General features: G+C 39.2%; 1 protein-coding gene across 4 annotated transcripts in view; it reads right to left on the reverse strand.

Annotated features, from left to right (window-relative positions):
- Window positions 1-908: 908 nt before the first annotated feature.
- Window positions 909-23108, reverse strand: part of ADGRV1 (adhesion G protein-coupled receptor V1) — a 297036-nt gene continuing 274836 nt past the window's right edge. For all 4 annotated transcript variants that reach the window (XM_030004616.2, XM_030004613.2, XM_030004614.2 and 1 more), the window contains 3 exons: window positions 11724-11915; window positions 9899-10076; window positions 909-1378 (listed from right to left, as the gene is read on the reverse strand). In XM_030004616.2, coding sequence (XP_029860476.1) covers window positions 1260-1378; window positions 9899-10076; window positions 11724-11915 — 489 coding nt within the window. In that variant the 3' untranslated portion in view covers window positions 909-1259. The remainder of the gene's footprint in view (window positions 1379-9898; window positions 10077-11723; window positions 11916-23108) is intronic.

Consider the following 23108-nt stretch of genomic DNA (forward strand, 5'->3'; position numbering starts at 1 on the left):
CAGAACTGGGACACAGAAATGGGGTTTGTTTGGGGGTTTTTTTCAGCTCAACAAGTAATTAGATACAGCAAAATCTGTATATCACTATAGCAAAATTCACAGAAATATTTCCACAAGAGAAGTTTTCTTTTAAAGGGAGAGGTTGTTGCTCAAAGTTTGCCCAGCGTTAAGCCTTTAGGCAAGTTCCTGAAGAAAGTATGAAAGGCTTGCATTCTCATTTACTGTATTTCTATACTATGCTCAGAAATGTTCAGAGGAAAATTCCCTTGGTCTCCCGCTTTAATGTGTTTTTCTTCCAGTGTCTGTGCAGAAGCAGAGTTAATGATTCCTACGAGATCAGCCTGCCTCCCCCTCTCAGTTCTGAAATACTTCCTCTATATTTTTTTTTCCCAAGGGAGGAACTTTTCTTGCTCATTTATGACCCCAGATTACTGATCTAACTCTGTTTGTAATGCAGTACTTGAACCCTTCAATCAGAACAGGGATATCTGTGTAGCACCTACAGAGACTAACAGAAAATTCAGCTCTTTGGAATTCCCCCTTATTTCTGACTGTGAGGAGAGTGAGAGTTTAACATTATGAAACCAGCAAGGTAACGCAGTCAACAGCATGCAGCTGCCAGTGGTTTCACTCTTGTCCTTCATCTCCCCTTCCCTCTGTTTGTTTCAGATCATTGCATATTTTACCATGTCACAATTTAAATTTCAAGCTCTCTGGCTCAAGACTGTGACTTTATTTGAATTTTTAAAGTTCACAGATTTTGGTACTCAAAAACCAGTGAGAAGAGGGCAGCTTAGGAAACTCAGAACAACTGTGTAATTAAAAGGCTATCCTGTGCAATAGGGTATCTGCATCATCTTCCAGCTCCTTAAGCAGCGAGCAGAATAAACAGACTTGTTTTTATCAAATGGACTCTATTGTTTTTATTAATCAGCATTACACATACAGGTTAATTAAAAAAGCTACAGTTTGTGAAATATGTAATCTAGCTACAAGATACAAATCTAGGCCGATTGCCATGGTATCTATTGATGGTCAGCCACTGTAAAAAATTTACAGTTTATTTTCTGATATACAAAACCCCAAGCAAACATTCCATGTTAAACATTCAGGAAAGCTCACAGCATTCTACTACACAGTTTCATATAGTGTTTTAGTGCAAAAGGAAGTACAAATATAAAAATACTGAGGCTTGAATTAAAAAAAAAAAACAAAACAAAAACAAACAAAAAAAACCCCAAAACAAGCAAGCCATGGAGTTAGAGGTGAGTGTCTGCTATGGGTATTCTTCTAAGCTCTACGATCTGGGAGTTAGCCATGCTGCCACCATCCTGGCTGCCATGACAAGATTCATTATCGCTGACGCTGAGACCTGCACCTGAAACAGCAAAACAAACAAGCAAAAGAATCAGTGAGAATGAAATCCCAGCACAGAAATGGTGGTATCATGTCCTGCTCTGCTTTATTCTGATTATTGAAGTACTTCCCTACCCCACAATGATGTGGCAAGTTTCTTCTTCCTTCTCTACAATTCTGAATCCACAGATTATAACGTTATCTGATGTAGTTCTGTACCATCCAGATACGCTTTTTCATAATTCCGCTGTCAGTTACTTTATATGTCTCAGAAAATGGTACAATAGCTATTCAGAGGTTGCCTTGAAATCACGAGAGCATAAATCAAGGCCTGGTTTAGGCTGGGTTCATGGTCTGGCTGTTACAGTCTGGTATTTCCAAGGACTTCTTCACGAAGAATTGATTTTTAATGATACAATTTCCCTGTTAAACTATAATTCCAGCTCTTTTAATAGGTTTGTAATTTCAGCATGAGAAAAGACGCTGACTAAATATTCTTTAAACCCACATTTGGCACAATCTGGTGTATTGTGTTTTTCTTCAACTGTGAGAGAATACTAGACTTTGGCCCATGGAAACTTCCAAAACATGTATGGAAGAGACCTCAGGAGGCCACTTTCTCCATCCTTTTGTCACAGGAGTTCTACTAGCTTGTTGCCTCTTTGTTGTTTTTGGGGGGACATTGGTTTTTTGGGGGTGTGTGTGTGAGTTGATTAGTGTGAAGATACATAATCCTGCACTAATTTTAGGAAATGTGTATTTTTTCACACCACTTTTTCACAGAATATCAGCTGTAACTATGAACTTTACTGCATTTTTCAGCTGCTCTCTTTGAGTTGTAGAGCGAATCCTAAAAAATACATGGGTCTTGTTAGGGTTTAGGCCATCTAGGCTTTGAATTTGTTGAGAACTGCACATCAGTGTAATTAGGCATGGTGACTTCAAGGCAAATTAATTTCAGGCATGGTCTTACAGCAATGTGACTTACAAATAACTAGGGAAGTTACTCATTTTGGGCAGAAGTAGATCTGTAACTTCATGCAGTTCAAGGGAGTTGCAAAGGAATGACATTTGGCTCAAAAAGCCCCGAACAGGGTATGCTGGGAGAGGCAGTAATTGGCATTTTCATACTAAAAAATATTTTCAGGAGTTGCTATCAGTTGTGCAGTGCATCTCTTATTTCTGCCTCAGCTGATGTTCCAGGCTTTGGCTTGTTCAGTAAAAGACAAGATAAGGGTCATTTACTTTTTTGGAGTTACCTCATCATTTCCTGTGCCTCCTATTGTTCCACTTTTACAAAGTTTTTCCATAGCACCCTTCCTTCTACCACCCCCCAAGCAGAAAACAAGTAAGGAAAAGGGGGCAGCAGTGGGATGCCCCTTTGCAGTAGGAAGTCAGGCTGCAATCTTGAATATGGAGCTTGGTTCAGAGAACCTCAGCAGAAGAACCTGCAGGACTAGGTAGGCTTTCCTGCAGAGGTCTGGAAGAAGTCCTGGTAGGGGCCAAACTCAGGTACAGTGCTGTGTGAACCCAGCCCTACTGCATCCAGGTGAAAAGTAGGTATTTCTGCACTGTGATCCTTCTTACACCTGGATTTGGTGTTTGGATTGCAGAGTCAATGTCCATTCATTGACATCTACTAGATGAGTCCTGTTCTTGGGTCTGTATGACCCAAGCTCTTGAGAGACCAGCAATTACTGTCAGAGTATGACAAGAGCAAAAATCCATCAACATACAGAGATCAAATATTAAAGACAAGAAGATTAGGCTCTGAATCATTAAAATACTTGTTTATAAGTGTACTGAAGATGATTAAGCTGTACTTGCTGACTTAAATTTATATGCATATTTAACCTTTTCATTGAATCATGGTCCTGATAACTAAAAGCTGCTTGACAGTTCTGGGAAAAACAGCAACTGCATAAGCAAGTTATTTGGGGGTTTTTTTCCTTATCTTCTCTAAAACTGTTTTAGAAAGGAAACATGAGTGTAATACAGAAGATAAATCAGACTGCTGTACTTACTGTTTGTTGATGGAAGAACAAAGTAATAACCTTGAAGTAAATAAAATACTTTGAATGGAGGAACAAAACAATACTTCTTATGTAGTATCATTGACATTGGAATTCACTCAAAAATTTTTTTAGGCTGAAGAGGGGACAAATTTCAAAAAGGGAAAAAATGCATTATTGAACACATTTAAAATCATGTTATATAAATATGACCATCCCGGGTTGAGATTTTAAGATGAACACTGACTGTTGGGGTTAGAAAGATATTTGTCTTACTGGTGGCTATACTGCAATTACTCAGTATGGGTTTTCTTAAAGAATCTTGTGCTGGTCACTATAAAAAGATTGGATACCAGTCTAATATGATGTTACACTATGTATATTCTTAAATGTCATATGTGTGCATGCTTTGTGCGTGCTTTGTGCAAAGTAAGAAGAGGGGTTTTTGTTACAGAGGTTCTTATCAGGAACTTGGTAAACCAGAGACTGAAGTAGGCTACTCAGGGTTTACAAGGGCCTTGTTCTGTTGCTGATGCAAAGACAAACTATGCAAGAGCTGATCCTTTTTAGGAATGAGAGCTGAAACATAACCACGATACCAGCTTACCAAACAGTCGGCAGACTGGGAACGGGAACGGTAGGGCTGTTTACATGGTGGAGTTTCACAGAGTTCATAGGTCTGGGGCGTTCTCAGATTTGAGCAGAATTTAAACTCCCCAAAAGCTTGTGCTCCCCTAGAGATGCTAGAGTTGGATTGTAGGTACGCAACGGGGACTATTACTTTTCCCCAATTTGTGAATAAACTATTTTAAGAAAAAGATGCAGGAAAATGAGGCCTTTCTTCTTCTATCAAAGGACTAGCTAGAAACTGAAAAGTCAGAGCCCAGTTTCCCGCAAACCCAGCGAGATCCCTCCAGTGACATCTACTGGCTGAGGGATTTCGTCAGGCCCTTCCCACGTGCCCTTGAACACCCGCTGTTATCACCTGCTTCCTCAGATCACTCCAACATTTTGAGGGAGACAGAGTTTGTTTAGTAATTACTGTACTCATATCTCTGGAGAAACTTTTTATTTTGTAAGCACTTCCACCTTGTTTTCTGCATCAATCATAATTTTTATTGTATGTCGAACATGTATTAGACAGAAATTAATAAGCTACACGAACCAACTTTAATTTTTCTTTCAGGGTTTTGTCTTTATAGAAGTGACACCAACAGACACTCAGAATTCTACCAATAAAGTTCAGATTGCACTAAAAATGCTTCCTGGATATTATGCAGTCACTTTCAACAGCCAACAGGTAACATATTCGTGAGCCATCACAAATGAGAAGTTGAATTAATATGCAAACTGGCTACCCTTCCTTCCTTTTTTGCTGTGAAGTGAGTCCTTCAAAACAGAAATGACATAGGTTGATAAGGCAGGCCACGAATCTGGCACTTTGCCACTGCATACAATTAATCTACCCTGTGACAGACAGTGCCCAGGAGATTGCACTGAACACCTTTCAGAATTTGAAATTTTAAATGTTTCCTCTTCTTCAGAATGCCCAACATGAGATTCTTAATTCTTAAACCAGGCACCTACAGTGGTAACACCAAGGTTTAAAAAATGCTGATTTTGGAACGCTAGCAGTATTAGATTGAAAATTATGAGTTGGTTTACATAGCATCATTACTGTAACAGCTGCATTTCTGGGAGGTTTTTAACTTACATTGTAGATCTTTCCAAGTATTCTCTATATAGAATATTTATTTAGGATTTATGACATATGCGTCTATTAAGACCAAAGGTACACTGAGATGTGGATGTAGCAATAGCCTCCATTGATACTGTCCAATATATATTTGAAAAGTACCATGTGCTAGGCTGGTATTCTCCGCTCTAACATATAAATATCTTTGCAAACAACTTCCTGCAGGGGTGGGTCACCAGTGAGCATTGGAGGAGTTTGGGCCTTTCTCGAAGGTGTTCCTGTGTTTTGCATTCACATCTGACCCAAAGGAATGAATTGGTTCAGTTTTGTGCATCACAGAAGGGGGAGGACAAGAGCATTTGTAGGAGGTGGGAATGTGGATGGAAGCTCAGACATCAGTAAAGCTATTGTGCGTTTATGGTATTAATGCTTTAGAGCAAAGCTGATGGACAGCTTGCTGCTTTGGGACAAATTCCATCTACTTTTATTCTGCTGGCTCCCTTTTTAACTCCCCAGACCTAACCAGAGTAGAAGTCCTTAGGGAATTCTGCGATATTGGGCTTTAGCCTCAATGACAGTAACATGACTGTGACAATCTGGAAGGCAATGGTCTTAATAAATTGTCTATCAATATAAACCTTGCACAAGAAATCAGAGGAAAAATGATATCTAGCCCAAAATAACAGCACATTTAAAGTTAATTAGTGCAATTACAAGAACTAATTAGTAAATAATTGTCCTTCTCAGTAGAAGCTAAGCCTTTGATTCATTATAAAAGCCATAAATGAAATATAATAAAATAAATAATTTAAGCCAAATTCATAAACATTAAAAAAAAAAAAAAGGGTTTTAGCACATATCAATAGGCAGGACATGCCCCTAAATTATTTTTTCCTACCATAATTGTTCTATAATTTCCTTCACATAAACTGCCTTGGAGCTGGCTGGCCTTCCAAAAGATTCCCACAGTATAAGAAATGTGGTGATAGAGTGAGCGTAGTGAATCCTAACTATATATTCCTGTATGGACATGAACATACTTGATGGTAAGGAGGAACTAATTGATAAGGCATTCAGAGGCCATGGCTTTATGATATAAGAAGTCCAGCTTTTGCATTTCTTGCGCCAAACAAAAAATTCTATGTCCATGTGATGCAAAGCTTGCATAAAGCTAGCATAAAAGCTGGCTAAGAAACGGTACACTGTTGTCCACCTCATTTGCTAGAAATGCAGTTGTGTGCCTTCATCTGATCCAGTCTGTATTTCAGGTTAATCTGTAATTAAGCCCAGCTTTAATGATTACGGAACCAAGGGCTAAGTGCACAGTTCTACAACACATTTCTTTAGCAATAAGGCCAAGTGTGGCAATGCATCTATTTGTGGAGCTGCACTGCAAACTGCAAATTACTAAACCGTTGCAAGTTAAAGAATAAAGTTGTGCAGTGGGGGTTTGTTTGATTTTTTTAACCTACATCAGTCACCCTTCATTTGTACTGCTGAGAGTGGCCAGCTGCAGTGCAAGGGTGGGGTGGGAGGACAGGAATGAGATTTTAGCTTTGCTGTGATTATGCTCTCATTCTCACTGATCCTGGCTGCCAGATTAAACCTTGTGGCTGCAGACAGTGGGCATAAATTAAAGTAACCTTCAGACAGCTCCAAACTACATAAGCAGAAAGGACAGATGAAGTGCAAAGAGGCATAAAGACATTTTTGCATATGCCTCTGCTAATCAGTGCTGATCCTCAGCCACCCTTCAGAGTGGGAGCTAGTATTTTAGCACAGCTAAGGCTGAGTTTGGTTATAGATTGACAGTTTTAGGGAACGACAGATAATGGAGGTTTCTGTTTCTGCTTATCAGAGGTGAAGCTCAAGCAATAGCAGAGCAAGCACTTCTATTCTTCCTCTATACCCAAAAGCCGCACTTCCCAGTTTAGGAGTGATAAAAACGGCTAATCTGATGCAAAGCACCTCTTCCCTGCTCTCCCAGGGTCTTGTCTGCTTGAGGAATTCTCAGCCTACTGAAACAAAGCCTGGTCTAAAAAGGTTTGAGAAGCACTACTTACAGCAAATGCCAGACTGGAGCAAGGCAGCAAAAAGGCATCTCAGCTGCCCATACGTTTTAGCCTATTTAGAGAAGTTCTGGTCTTCCATTTGCTGATGACCACTGCTTCCTTGGAGCTGGGACTGGTGCTCAAAGGGCACCAAGCTGATGTGGAGTGGCAAGGAGAGAGGGAGAGGAAGGAGAGGAAGAGGGAGAGGAGAAGGCTGTAACCTGAGTTATTGCAGTTTCATGCGAGTACGAACAACGATGCAAGAGAGGAAGAAGAAATGTGCTGCCAGGGGGGACCAGGAGACGGGCTCCTTTCCGTGCCTGCTGACTTAACTGTATCATGAAATTCCTGTCAGAACACAGCTCAGTGAATACTTTAGCAGCATAAGCCTATACTGCCAAACAGAGAAGAAATCCCACTTTCCACGACCTCATCTCCCTTTTTATTGCTTCCACGCACCTCCCTCCCTCATGCTACTGGGAGCACCTTGACTCCTTGGCCATGGACTGAACTGGACTGAAGAGCAGATCTGGATGAAAGTAGTAAAACAGATACGATTTTTAGTTACAGAAAAGCTCACTTTTTTTTGGTTAAAAGTACACATTGAAGCTACAGCTTGTATCTAAGGCAATAGCTGATAAACATTTACTTTGGTGGTTAAAGCTACTCTAACCACAACACTGCCTCTTCAGTTTGGCTTGTTCAAATGTTGTGTGTGGGACTGGAAACAAGTGGGACAACTGGTTTGGCTTAGAAACCACCTTTTTTTGCCCCTGTAATGTTGCTGTGGACACAGTTTGGGCACATGAATAAGCATTGGGGTAAAATGGTCAGGTATTACTTGAATCAGTAATGCAAACAAAAATATTTCTCTCCAGCTGTGGCCTGAGGTCTCTGCTGCAAATCACATTAATATGAAAGCGCCATAAGAACAAATGATAATAAATTATTAATAAAGAAGACAATAATAAAATTTAACCAAAATAATCAAAAGCTGATTCTAGACTTACTTCCTTTAGAAGCACTGAAAGCAAATTAACTAAGGATGCAGCTTGAAGATTTATTAAAAAATCATTAAATGCTAAAGTTGTGGTGAATTATATTAACCATGAGTTTTAACTACTGCTGTTGCCTAGATTGTTCTTCATGATTTAAGACTCAGTCTTCCACAGTGCATGGAGTTTAATGCAGAAAATAGGCTAACTGATGTCAATTGAGCTGCTTAAGCAGTAAACACTGTGCCATGGTGGGAGTGTTAGATGTGAATGGCTTCAGATCTTATTAACTATCTATGAATTATCTGGTTTCCTTCAAAATATTCAGGAAGGAGTAAAAAAGTAAAAACTACCTCTTTAGGTACTTAAAAAAAAGGTTTGTAACTGTAAGCTTATGTACCTAGATTTGAAAGTCTTGCCCAAAATCTTTAACTGCATAACAAAGTAGAAGTAGACTGCAAAATGTCCAGGAAAATTAATAGGTACAATACAAATTTTGTGACATTCTTCATAAAATTTTGTTTTTCTTAGCACTAGGCCAGTTATTAATCATCCAATTACCTTCATAATTAGAGGAGTTTTCTGCAATGGAAATTGGCTTAGGAGATAAAGTATTATGAATATACTGAACAAAACTACCCATTCAGCAGCAGCATTCCCAGTCTTCTAACCATTTTGACTGTTTTCCTTGGTGTCACTGAAGGGAGCAAACCCATGAAATTACCAGTGCCAAAGCACTTAACCTGCTAATGTCACCAGTACCTCGCTGTTGTCTCTTGTGAGGCTTGATGGTATCCCCAAAGACTGTGCAGGTGATCTCCTACTACCAAGCTTGTCCATTTGTATTCCCCCTGGTGCCTAAAGGAGGTGGGCTTGGGTTAGCATCTGCCAGGTCTTATCAGGTGGAGCTCCTTTGACTTGTGGTTGTCTTATCAGACATTCCCATGTTGACCTATCTTTGAATGAGGTTTCACTTCATTTCTTCCGCCAGTGGTCACGTCTGGCTATCTATTTATATCATCATTTGAATAACCTGAAGTTTCATTGGTGGAGTGGGTGAGAAGGCAGAAAAGCAATACATAACTGAGGGCAAAGCCTGGGATTTTGGAGATTTGAACTCTAAGGCTGTTGAGAGGAATCTGATTACAGCTGTTTCGTTTAGCAGGTGTAGTTTGAGTGTGGTCACCTAGAGCGACCTCTCCTGCTTCTGTCCTCCAGCAGCATGGTGAACCCATCATAGCTGGCTCTTGTGTTTGGGCAGAAGTCCATTTAGTTTATCTTTCCAGTGTACACCGTTTTTCAGGTCTGAATGTGTTTTATGCAAACGTTTTGTCTTACAATTATTGGGAGAATCAATATTTATGAAGCTATGCTGTTTCTCACAGATATATATGTATGTATAAAATAAATATAGGCATTTTATTTACTCCATATATCAATTTGAAAAAGAAAGGAGAAGAAGACAAGACAGCTCATGTCTAGAGGCAGCAAGTTAGCCATTTAAGCACTTGTGAAAAAATGTCAGAGCCTCCAATCTGCTGCTACTTTCTGTAAGTCTGCTTAATATCATGACTCAAAAAATATTTTTGCAGACTCCTGCTCTGTTATTTTAGATAGTCTACACAATATTTTTCTTGGAATACCAGTCCAAGGCAAACAATTCTTCTTCAGATTTTCACTGGCAATCATATTAATGGATCTCATTAACTGGATCTCTTGGAATGGTGACACTGTTAAGGTGAAGAACAACATAACAAACTCTGAGGAACAAGGAGAAGAGTCACTCACCAGTCTTTAAAGCAAATATTAGGTCATCAAACTCCTGTGATTCCTCATCAGCAACCAACGAGCTGGTACTAAATCCTCCAGAAGGGTGGAAAACATTGCCATTTTGTGGACTCTGCTTAAAGGCAGCACTAGCTTGACTAGCAGGCTGCAAGGATGCCCTCTCCCAGTCTGCAGGCACCTGCAAAGTTTAAAAAGACATAGAAATGCAGTAATCATCAAAACTATAGTATAGAAACAGGAAACTATGACTAGAGCCGAACTCAAGACCAAGAGATTTTGGAACCAGATATTCTGTCACTTCTGTAGTGAACCAGCTAGCCTTTTTTTTTTTTTTTTTTTTTTTAATAATAAATATTTATATATATGTAACTCAATTACAAGTCATTTAACCTTTTCTTTATTATGCCTGTCCAAGCTATCTCAAAAAGTTGAAAAAAATTGCTATTTCTGAACATTGGCCCCTGGTATGGAGATCTTTAAATTAAAGCACCAACAGGTTCCAGCTCACTCCTGCCTTACCACTGCCTCTGCCTCTGCTGGACCCTGCTTCTACCTTCTCCACTAATCATCATTACTTTCCATTATATGATCTACAAGTGGCTACCCACTGCTTCCCATGTTTACCGATACAATATTTTAAAGTAATTTGCCAGTCTTTGAAGGTTCTGGTGGTGGTATACAGACCTACATTTTTGATATCAACTTTGCTATAGTTCATCTTCCGCTTCAGTTTAAGGTGAAGCTGCACTAAAAATCAGATCTTCTGTTCATGAGAAAAGAGGTGGTTTTCAAAATCTATCTCCTTAAATGTGATGAAAAGCCAAAATACTGAACTCTAAAAAAATATATTTTAGTACAATTAAAATATTTTTTCTTGGTTTATTGCTCATCCACTGTTTAGGAGCTCAGGAACATAAAAGCTTGCCATGTAGAGCTGAAAAGCTATGCTGTCCACTGCACTGGGGAGTCAGGGACCACCTTGAGTGAGACACTGAGAAGTTGAATAAATACAGTGGTCTGCCAGGAGGCACCTGAGGAGCTTCAAAATCCAGACAAAGCTACAGTCAAGCAGGTAAAGAAATGAGAAAAACAGCTGCCAAGTGAGCAGCTTGCTTTCCACAAAAATAATTACTAGAACTGGTGTTCCCTCAAAAAATTTCAATTCCATTAAATTTTTCCTGGAAAAACTGTTTAGCTGAAAAATTTTCAACTAGCTCTATCAACATGCACATGTACATAGCAGCAAAAGTCATCTTGGTTTACTACAGGTAGTTAAAAGTGATACTAGCAGCATTCCAGTTCCAGCAAAAAAGAGATTGAAAAGCATGTCCCTCAAAAATTCTATTCTATTCTATTCTATTCTATTCTATTCTATTCTATTCTATTCTAATTTTATTTTTATTTCATTTTAATTTTATTCTAGTCTATTAAAATTTCCAGAAATTTTGCACAGCATGACTTTGGAAAATTAAAGACTTAAAACTTATCTAAGACCTATAGAAAGCTGAAAGAATTAACTTGATGTTTTGATTTCTCATGACCTACTTTTGACAACACTTTAACCAGCCTCTATAACAAACTGAAGACTCAACTAGAAAAGGGGAAATTCTCTAGATGGGATGTTACCAGGGAATTGTAAGTTCCAAGAATATCACCATGGCTAAAGATAACATTTTATGGTAAGAAAAAAAAAAAAATCCTCCCTTCCCCAAAGCCAACCTATAATAATTAGCATCTCATTCCTGTGCATTACACTTCAGTACTGCCACTTAAATCTCCAGGTACATTTCCAATACACAAGGTAATGACTATAGAGCACTGTTACCTCTTCCATAGCACTGATGAGGTTCTGAGTAGACTTGCTGATCTCTCCACCTGCAGCTGGCAGGCCACTGCCATGTGTGAAAAAAGCCGATCCTGGAGTCGTATGCCCATTCATGTCTACAGTATAACTTGCTTTCACAGGACAGCAAAGTTGATTGTGCAGGATAAAATATACCACAAAGACATAAAGACCCTGAAACAGAGAGAGAAGAACATCAGTGGGTGAAATGCAGGGAGCTTAGATCAGAGCTTGAACGTAGTCATGGCAAGGTCCTATATGCTGTAGCAGATGCGTTCCCTTACACCAGCAGTCCATGCCTCAAAGGGCTGCAGCCAGTTTCTATGGAAAATAAGGGACGGCGTCACTGCCCATCAGAGATCTGAAATTTAAAAGTAAGTTCATATCTTGAGGCCTCCTGCTAAACACACACACATACAAAAAAAAAAAAAAAACAAAAAACCAAAACCCAACCCAAAAGAGTAATTGAAAATGATTATTTGGTTGAACCCACGAAACTGCAAAGCAAAGCCAAGATCCCAACAACAACAAAACCAAATCAAGTTTCACAGTTGCCATAATAGTGAAAATGTGGTTAAGGGCCACCCTTACAATAGGATTTGGCTGCTGGCCCCTAGCCACAGTTCTTTATTTCCTTACTGACCTGCTGTCTCTTTGCATTCTTGCCCCAATTTCAATCTCATGCAAACTGCACTGCTGCCGTCACAGATACTGAGTTGTAACTATAAATTAGATTCTCTGTGTTATCCACTGATTCAGTACTGTCTTTCATTTGTGATTACTACAAAGGCTCTGCTGTATGCCTCTGCAATTCTGCTTTAAAACTTGCTAATTTTGACCTTTAGACTTAGCCAAGAAAAGTATTATAACCACGTCTTTTGTTTTCAAAGAAATCCAGTGATTGAACTTCTGAATATGAAATCTGACTTTCTCTAATTCTTAAGTTGCACTAATAATGAGGGAAAACAATCCATTTCAATTGATAAATCAACCAGTTCAATGATTACTAAAGAACAGGTTAACCAGAAGAGCATAGACAGAAGACTTCTGGATTGTTCCTGATTGCTGCAATACAATTACATTTGCATTGGTTTTTGTATTTCACATTGTCTTCTAGACCCCTGAAACCAATTGTACTAAACAGAACAATTTATTGGAAAGGTTACCATTGGCATGAAAGTAATAACTGGGATTATAAATAGTAAGGAGTTTCATCTAATTATGTTCAGAAATACCTAATGGAAGGAATTTTGAAAATACATGGAGACTGCAAATACCCAAGATATATGTTCATTTCCATCCCTATAAAACAGGCAGCAGCACTTCATGATCCACAAATTCATAAATTCTAATGCCAAAACTATATGGCAAAACAGTCTGGTCCAAAGTGACACATAACAGAAATTAATGGGATTCAATGGGATTTCAATCCTAGCTGGTCAAACACTGCAAATACCCTCATACAGCTGCTATAAAGCCATACAGCTCAGTGTTTGCATTTTTTTAACAGCAAACCAGCAAATAAAAGTGTTAAAAACAACTATTTTGAGGAAACATTTGCCCACTTTTCCAGATTATAGGTTTTTGTCATGAGGACCCAGAGCAATTTACTGAGAGGAAATCTCTTTCTCATACCTGTAAGTAAATACATTCCCAAAAACTTATGTAAACACATGTTGCACTTCAGAGGCACTAGAAAGGAACAAAAATGTCCTTTCATTCTATAAACAAATCCAAGGACTCTGATGTAGGTCAAGCATAATGGGACCAGCAAATGGATTTCTTTTAATTTAAGTTGTTTAATGGATATGAAAAGGATAAAAAACCCAAGAAGAACAGATAACAGTGATGACACTGAATTCAGAGCAGCCTCTGGCATTTCAGTCTCCGAGGACTTAGCCACAAAAGCTGCACACACATTTCAAGTGGTTTTGTACTTTTGAAGAAAACCCATTAGCTGAAAATGCTGCACAGCCATGTCTTTCGGAATTGCAGGGACATAAGGCGTTGGTATGCCAGACCCATGCTATGTCCCTCTGCTGCACAGCCCCAAGCGTGGACACTGTCTTCTAAAACAAATAAACGGAATAAAGTGCCACAATTATCTCCTTAACTTGGCCTGGTGTCCCGATGTAACTCTCTGTGTGTTTCGGACAGTGCTATTTCTGAGGAACTATTGTTCTGCCAGAACCACAGAAAGGCGTTTTGACACCCAAAGCATCCTTGCTGCCACTCCTCCCTGCTGCCACCACTTCTGCCCCTCACTGTCATTCAGAGATGCAGACCCTTGTCCTGGGCAGCAGGAGCCATCATCCCTGAGATGCATCGCCTCATGTGGCACTCCGGCTGCAGACCCCCTTTTCTAGAGGCTGAGAAGGAACTTCAGTATGTGCAACTGAGAGAACTCCCACATAGTGATGCAGACGGGTGATGAGACAGCTCCTCTGGGTCCTTCCATAAAGAGCACATGGACTCCGGGAGGTTATTTGACTGTCTGAGGACAGGAGGAGTCACAGGCTGAGTTAGCTAACAAATAAAAATTGTGATTTTTACTTCTCCCACTCTTGCAAAATATTATGGCAATGCCTTACAAACAGAAGCTTATACCTAACAAAACCCAACACTCCTCAGTGGGTTATACGATTACACAGGAACTGTGCTGCTGGGTAGAACATTTCTTGCTTCGCTGGAAAAAGGATGGAACCTTCTTGGACCCATATTCCTATCCAAATATAAAGTCTCAAGAAGATACACTCTGTAGAGGTGAGTTCCTATGTGGCATCGCTGTGTTTTTATTTGAAGTATCAAAAGGGGGTTGTGGTCTTATTCTCACTACCCTGCATCTCTATTAGAAACCACTGCAACTGAATTTTGGGAAATCAAAACAAGGCAAATGGTCCTGCCCAGACGACACCAGGTTCCAACAATCATACACATGAAGATGCCATGGATCAAGTCGTATTCATCCGCGCTTTATTTTAGCACCAGCAGCTACCAAGGTGTTCACTCTGAAAGAGCACAGGCAGGATGCAGACACCTGGTTGTGTCAGTGCAACCACAGCTTTCACAGTCTCAGTGGTTTTTTTTCAAAAGCACTGGTTTGAGAATTGAATTGTCCTTCATCACACTTTTGACACTCATTATATTCTTTTTCACTTCAACTTCTAATACTGTAAAAATAGTCTTAAACTACTATGAAAATAAAGCTGTTGGCATTGTAATATATGTTTCACTGCATTGATCATATAAACAACTTTGGCCAAGTTGGCACCACTTTACTTTTTCAGAGACACACAGACGTTTTCCTTGCCAGTTGGACCAAATGTGAAATGCACAGAACAGTCAAGTTCTGTTGTCAGGTCTACCAGACCTGCAGGACGTTCAGTGAAGAAACCCACACACTCCAAAGGGATCGAAAGAAGATAGGTCTGGGTATGGATATTAGTAACACATGCAATGACATCTCTGTTAAAAATGCGGTTAAAATGTGGTCCTAAGTTGAAACAAAGAAGGTTCCAACTGGACATAAGGAAAACATATTCAATGTGAGGGTAATTAAGCACTGGAACAAGTTGCCCAGTGAGACTGTGGAAAGTTCTCTATAGGAGAAGAAGGGAGGTTTTTCCTGGTATATTTTATAATTTGTGGGAGTGTTTTGTGCATGCATGGGTGGGAGGGGGGTTCTCATATACAACAGCTTGCTTTATTTATTCTGTGGAGTGACAGCTGCAGGAAGCTAGTAAATTAAGGACAGACTTCCACCACTGTCAGTAAAAGGACAGAATACATTTTACACTTCATAAGATCACATTCAAACCTGAAGGACTGATCCACAGAAAGCCTTCATTGCACATTTGGCATTCGTAGTCAATCTGTCTCTTTATCCTCTAATTTTGCATGTTCCAACTCACTGTGCTGACACTATGGTATGTCTAAATTTGGAAATTGAGATAACTCTGCTAATAGTAATGAGAAAGGGTGCAACAGACTGTAGGCCATCAACAAACCTCTTCATCATCAGCTTTTTACACACTGAAAGAAAACCAAGATGCCTACTGTATCACATAATTTTAAATTGGTCTTGTAAGATAAAGGACTTTTATTGCTCTAATAAACACAAACACACCAAGGCATCAGATTAAAGAAAACAAACAAACAAACAAACAAAAACCAACACAAAACCTAATATGCATCATACTTCTCACACAAGTATTTTCATCCATGCCTGAGATACCCTACCCTGAAATTGCAGAAACTGTTTTTTCCAAGGAGAAGTGGGTTCCAATAATGTCATCCATTTTAGACGAATGGTTTTTCTATTTATAAAACTAAAGTATCTTTGCTGGACTTTTGGTAAAGAAAAGTCATTTGAACACTCCATTTGAGCAGTTCCTCGACCTGTTTCAGGGTATGTATCAGCACTAACAAAAATTCAGTGCACTCTACAGAGGCACTCTTTGAGTTCCTATTTTAATTTGCAAAAATTTATTTGATAACTATCATCATGTGACTATATCACTAATCATGTGACTATCACTAAAAGTCGTTTTTTTCAAAAGAGACTGTTTTAAGTGAAATCAAGACTTGTGAAGAAAGATGGTATCTTGCGTTAGACGACAAAAAGACCTCTGTGTCCAGAACTGGATCATTCTGATCCTTAGATCACTGTGGCTACAACATCACTATTATTTTTAAAGTTTTTTGTGCCAGGTGGTGAAAAACCCAAGAAATCACACAAACAGGTGTCTCTGCCAACAGAAGAGTTGTCTTTACTCAGATCAGCTTTTGAGACTAGCTGTCTGTAGTCACTGTAGAGGAATTTCCGCATGCTGGTTTATGCTTTGGTTAGTTTCACTTTAGTTTTTTTAATCTTATCAGGGTGAGATTTAATCTTATTCTCTGTCTGGACTACGCTAATTTACTCTTGGCAACCAGTCCTAGAAAATCCTTTGCTTGTCATTTTAACGGCCAGCCTGCCCTTCCTGGGCAGTTGTCGATGGCCACGGGTGCTGCTGCCACTGCTTGTGGCAGCGTGTTGCCTAACGCTTGTACACCTTAACGCCTTAGCTGACTTCTTGTGAACATCCCTGGGGATTTCACTAATTTACTGGAAGTTCTTATGCTGCGGACTTCTCTTTTCTCACGTAGTTTTCCATCACTGGCCAGTCAAAGCCTGCTGTGGATTAACACTGATTTACATAACAAGTGCCTACTGCTTTTGGGAAAATTACTGGTCTGATTAATCCAGATAATTTGCATGTTTCGCCATGTTCAAGAAGCTAGTATCTACGTAGCAAAAAATGACTCACAATGTTAAAGGAATCATATTCAGGAAATTATAATCAGGGCCATTGTACAATGCATGATATGTATTTGATATTGTTGTCTTTCCTAATCATCTGTGGAAGAAAATTAGCCATGGAAATGAATATTCATAGGCATAATAGCATTAATAATGCTAACCAAGTGACACACATAAAACATACATAATTCTCTATTTCCTTCTGCAAGTTTCCTTGTTTTCAGAGACAATTACGATAAATTGCAGGCACAGCATTTTTGTGCATGTCTAGATACCAAAAGCAGACTTTAATGTACATTTTATTTTTCTGTATCTTCTTCAACCACGTTATTCTTTCAGAACAGCTTGAAGATCTTTTATTGGTATCATCATGACAGAAGTATCATCTTAGTCACATGATACTACATCCTAAGCCATCACATAACATCTCCCACTCATAGCTCTCCAGAAATATTAACCTTTGAAATGTAAATCAGATCCTTCTGTTTAAATCTAACTCTTTTTCTTAGCAGAGTGACTGTTGTAAAAGCCATGTCCTTAGAAGTGCAACCCTGCCAACTGCTGATTACACTTACTAAGTCAACTTTGGACCCACTGTATATCATCAAGGGTTTGAGTGTTTATTTGCCATTAAGCAACAGTTTTGATGAAGCTATTATAATTGTTACCAATCATATAATTTCTCTTATCACAGTTTCTATTGGGAACAAATACCGCTTATTCACACTTTGCTTCCTGAGGTATTTACTTTCCATTTTGCTCTGTAGGAAAAGATTTGTGTCAGTTACAGCTGAATTTCTAAAAATTCACATGAAAAGCAAAAGACAATGATAAATGTAACTGAGGACTGCAAAAATCATACCATCTTGGTAGGCAACGTCATAAGACTACTTGTTGAACCAACCAACTGCCACCACGTACACATACACATACATGCACAGAAGCCACCATAAAAAATGGAAGGAAGAAAAGTAATCATTCACACATTTATCATTAAAATAAGAATGTATTTACAGGTTTGCACTAAGATAGAGTTATTTTGAGTGCTTTCTTTTTTTGTAAAGTTATAATTCCACACATAAACAGGTTATGGGTATACTCTGTAATAATGACGAAAATACTGGGCTTTCAGCATTATGAATATATTTTCCTAATATTAACGTAACACCTGAAACTTAGTCTAAACTGCCAAGTTTCTCTTTATGCAGAGACAGCTATGCCAAGACCATGCTGAATCTTGCAGTTTCTACCCAAAGCCAAAGCCATAAATCCCTTTCTGGCAAACTGCATTCAGCTCAGGTTTAGTCTAAACTTGGCTCAGACTTACCTGAAAGGTTCACAAATTTTGGCAAATCTTTAAAAAGCAGATTTGCTTGGATACTCAGGAGTCACTATAAATATTTTGCATAGCTCTCAGCACACTTGCAGCTACTCCCACACAACAGCCATTTGTACCTCTGATTTCAGCCCTGCAAGTGGTAGAGAAGATTTGGGGTTTTTTTTATTGTTGTTTGTTTTAAAAGGACATATTCAAATTTTAAAAGAGAGGTGTTCAGCTTGAAGATGCACTGAAAATACAGATGCCTTGCCAAACTTGCCAGGTGTGCAGATTGGGCTAGAATAAGATTCTGTTACTTGCTTCCAATGTAGCTATCCTAGAAATATCAAGAAAGCCCTATTTTTGTGTTTCAGCTTAGTTGAGGAAGAAACAAACACTGAGGCAAAGACCACAGGTACAAACAGTGGGATAGGTCTGATCCATGGAGGGCAAACATGGGAGAGTCAGCATGCAGAAGAAGCTTGCAATTCGTCTCCACAGTTCTGGCTGGAGTCCCTTGTTACAGAGCTCTGTGAGATTCAGTAAATCACACCAACCACATGTGGCTGCAGGAGGCTAAGAATAGCCAAGAGGAGACAAAGCAGACTAGCATCCCATTGTTCTCCATCTCTGCCCCGTTTCTTGGCCCATGGCTTTTTTCCCCTCTGCCTTTTTTATTTTTCTTTCCTGCACAGGCTACAGAAATCAGGGACAGCATCCCTTGAGGTCCTCTTTGCATTAGGTTCTTCCTGTGCTTTGTCCTTTGTGGAGGACCATTCTGGTAGCAGAAAGCAGCCAGATCACATACCAATGAAAAGCAGACTATTTGTCCACTGATGAAACTTACACCAAAAAAAGAAAAAGATGAAAGACCAAAAGCTATATTGTTCCTCACATATTTTTCAACTGCATTGACTGTAAAGCCCTAGAAATATCAGAGGTCATGAATTTGCACAGATACTTTACAAAATTTTGCAAACATTTACTGTCATACTTGCTTTCCAAGGTAAACGTTCATAACCCTACATTTCAGCTCACACCTTACAATCTAAGCCTACTACTGTTTTCATTTCTTTCTCAAACAGACAAGAAATGGCAGATGGAAAAGCCTTTGTCACCTCTGCCCCTAGGTCAAGAAATTCCCTGACTAACAGTGTTAAAGCAGGTAATTCTCTAGTTATATCCGAAAGCAAGCTGAAAGCTAGCATAGGAAAGCAATACTCAAGAGGGAAGCTAGCAGTTGAAGAAACTACATTCAGGGACCATACAAACTAGCATCTCTGAATACAGGCCAATCTTGCCCACATAAAAAGTCAAAGAAAGTTCTATTCCTGCAGCACATTAAAGTATTCTTTTTATTATTATTTTTTGTTGAAGCAGTAATTGCTACTTATGTATATTAACGACAAATACACAGAGTTACAAGAAACAGGGAATTGAAGGTCAGCATTGACAGACAGGAATAGTCAAAAGAGAGAATCTAATTTTGTGTTTATTGCTGAACTTTTACTTGCTATTACAGTAAATCTCAAAATGAAGACTTAAGTAAAGGCTAGGAGTTATTGCTATAACAACATTTTTTCCCTTTAATTGATTTTTTCAGTGTCATAATCTCTCTCATGCCTACTGTTATCTCTTTATCTCTTGTTACTCTGTGATATCTGACTGAGAAATTGGATAGACCATTTATTTAGTAGCATTTTGCTGCAGTGCCATAAAAGAATAAAACTCTAACTGACTGGTGAAACTTCAGAAGCCATAAATGCAAGAAACCTTCAAAAAACTGTGCCTTGGAGGGAACCCAAGGGTTGTGGATTACCAATATAATTATTTTCCATACCTGCTGCTTGGGTGTTTTAGGGCAAGACTGGTGGGAATAAGGTGTTTGTATACTTCAGTGTTCTCTGACTACTGGGAAAACCTTTTGGGGATGCTGCAGCCAGTTAGAGTGCTGTAAGGAACCAAATAAATAAAGTATCATCATCTTCAACCTCCCCTTAGTTAAAACTGACACCAGCAAGTACCTTACAATGACCTTTTATGCTTTTTATGTCCAGAATAACAGATGTGTAAGTTACTATAAGAAGGAGCTATTTTTGCCAGAGAGCTCTGATTGTCTCAGAAGTAGAGGTCTTGTTTAGTAGGCTTTGCTATTAAATAATATTCATAGGAACCTGTCAGCAGTTTACACTCCCTACTCCCCTTGCTTTTAATGAAAATTACTGTAGATATTTACCGCCTTTCCACAGCTTCAGAGACAGCAGAAGGCAAGTCTTATTTATAAAGCAGGAATTTAACACTGTTTTGGGTAGGGATGCTCCTCAAAAAAGGGGAAACGTGGGCAAAAATGAGGACAAGGACTAGACGTCCTTCCATATCTGACAAGTAGGTGAACAAGAGTAGGTGGAGGTATAATAATATATTTGGCTCTGTCATTGAAATCATTCACTTCCTGACTTGAGATAATGAGCTTATTTTCCTCCCCTCATCCTTGCTGCCAGTCTGTGTAAAGAGAGAAAGCTGCAGATTAATAAAAAGTACCTCAAGAGTTAATGAGACCTCTTTTCATAGGGAGTGTTACTCAAAGTAAAATTAAAAACAAACTCAAATTAAATATGGATATGATGTCAGTCTTGTATTAGAAACTTTTGTTTTCAGGTTTTTTTTAGCAATGGTAGCTCTAAAGCTTCCTAGAATTTGTATTTGTGGGTTACAACTTTTTGGTTTTTAATGGGAAAAAAAATTGGCACAAAAATTTATATCAGGGCTTTCTAAATAGACTGAGACAGAAATACCACTACTAAGCTGTGAACAAAAAAAAAAGGGAAAATAGAAAGGGAATGAAAAGAACATTGAGGCAATTCCATTGGCTACTCTAAACAGGGACCACTCTGTACTTCTGAGACAAGAACAATGCTTGGGATAGTAATGGCCTTGTAGTATTTAGTTATTTCACTATGATTCTGCTTATAAAAGCCTAAACTGTATGTCAATGCAGACCAATGTAATACCAAAGGAGATATATACATATACACATATGTATTTCAAAACTAAGCAATAGGAACATCTGATTTCCATGCCTTGGTATATTTAATGAACTTTGCAGGAATGCAGCTCTACCCATTGTCAGCAACAGATAGTGTAAGTCATGAAACACATATCAAACCGTTGGTTCTTCTTGTACTTGGAAAACAAGAAGTTACCTTCCCTCTTGGAAATTCTCTCTGATGGATTAACACCATAAGTGACCCAAGATATGTTTGCAGCACTAAACAGAAGAATTTGGATATGACCTGCTCTGTGACCCATTCCTGCTATCTATGGAGCATTTCTGAAGAGGAAAAAGTCATAGGGGCTGTTGAAGGATGGACTTTCACATATTTTTCAAAGCAATAAGCTTCTCAGCTGTTGTTTCGGGTTTTATTTTAGCTTAGTTTTTTCCTATTACTTAGCAAGGAACATATGTCCTTTTGAGGTCTTCCTCTTTGTGTGAGGGCTGCAGATCGCTGTCTATTCTTTTCCAGCACCCTCAGACGGCAGTAACTGCTGGCTCTGCAGTATCATGTTTTCTCATTGCAAAACCACCCAAAGTGTTTGACAGAGCTGTCTTGGCTGCACAGTGGAGTCCAATGTAAAGCAAACACAGGCAGCTGCCAACTCCAGAGCTGCATGGTGGGTCAAGAAGAGAGTGCATGACTGGAAGAAGCTCTTCACTATTTTTTTTTTTTTTTTTTTTTTTTTTACTCTGGTGCTTTTTGACTTTTCTTCCTTTGCACTTTCCCATTCCCAGTTGCAGCAGAGCAGCTACCAGTTCTGCCATTATCCCTCCTCCAGTCAGTGCTGGGAGAAAGACCTCCAGCCTTGTCCCTCCCTGCCTGCACAATCGCAGGCAGCACCGGCTCTGCCTGCAGAGCAAGGCCAGCGTGTGGACGTGAGCTCCACCAACCTGGAGGTACTTACAGGTCAGACCAGATCGGGAACGCTGACCTAATTAGGCTTCCACCTCCAGACTGCTCACGTTCAGGTGTTTGTAACAGCGTTTTGGCTCCTCGCAGAAGTTAGCAGAAAAGATGGGCTGATAAGCAAGTAATGAAAAGCCCGATGAGAGGTAAAAGAAATCTCCTGAGGGAACTAGTAGGAAATTCTCAAGTGAGACAGGGAAACCTTGCCAGGCAGGTAGATTTTGAAGGCATTTTATGTTAAGCCTATAAAATCCGGCCACATAGGCAAGTACTGGACATCTCATAGCCTGGTGTGGTAGTGCCGTTTCACCTAATTAATATTTATAATAATTCATATAATTTAATTAATATAGAAGTCAGTAGGGTGATGTTCACCATCCCACTCCAGCAAGGATGGTGGGAATGGTAACAACCTGAGCATGCTTCTGCTTTCTCTGCTCCTACGTCAGGCACCGTGTCTCCACCACCACCACCACCCGGATGGTGGTTCTTGCCGCAGGCTCACTCAGAAAACTGCAGCTTAATGTAATATAATGACAGTCCTAAAACTGGCCAAGCCAGTTTCTCCAAGTGCTCTCAGTGGAAAACCGTAGCTTTTCGTCTCCGCATACCTACCCCCTGCCTCACTGTCACTCCATGCTTTTCCTTAGAAGTCTTTCAAAGCTACAAACAGCCCATGAGGGTTTTGTTAGGGTAGTTTCTGTGTTGTCTAAGATATAATAAATATTTTCTGGGTAACAGAAATATATATTCATTTGTGTTTACCCATAACTATATATGTAGAA

Source organism: Aquila chrysaetos, chromosome Z (genome assembly GCF_900496995.4).
Source record: "Aquila chrysaetos chrysaetos chromosome Z, bAquChr1.4, whole genome shotgun sequence".
Taxonomy (NCBI): Eukaryota; Metazoa; Chordata; class Aves; order Accipitriformes; family Accipitridae; genus Aquila; species Aquila chrysaetos.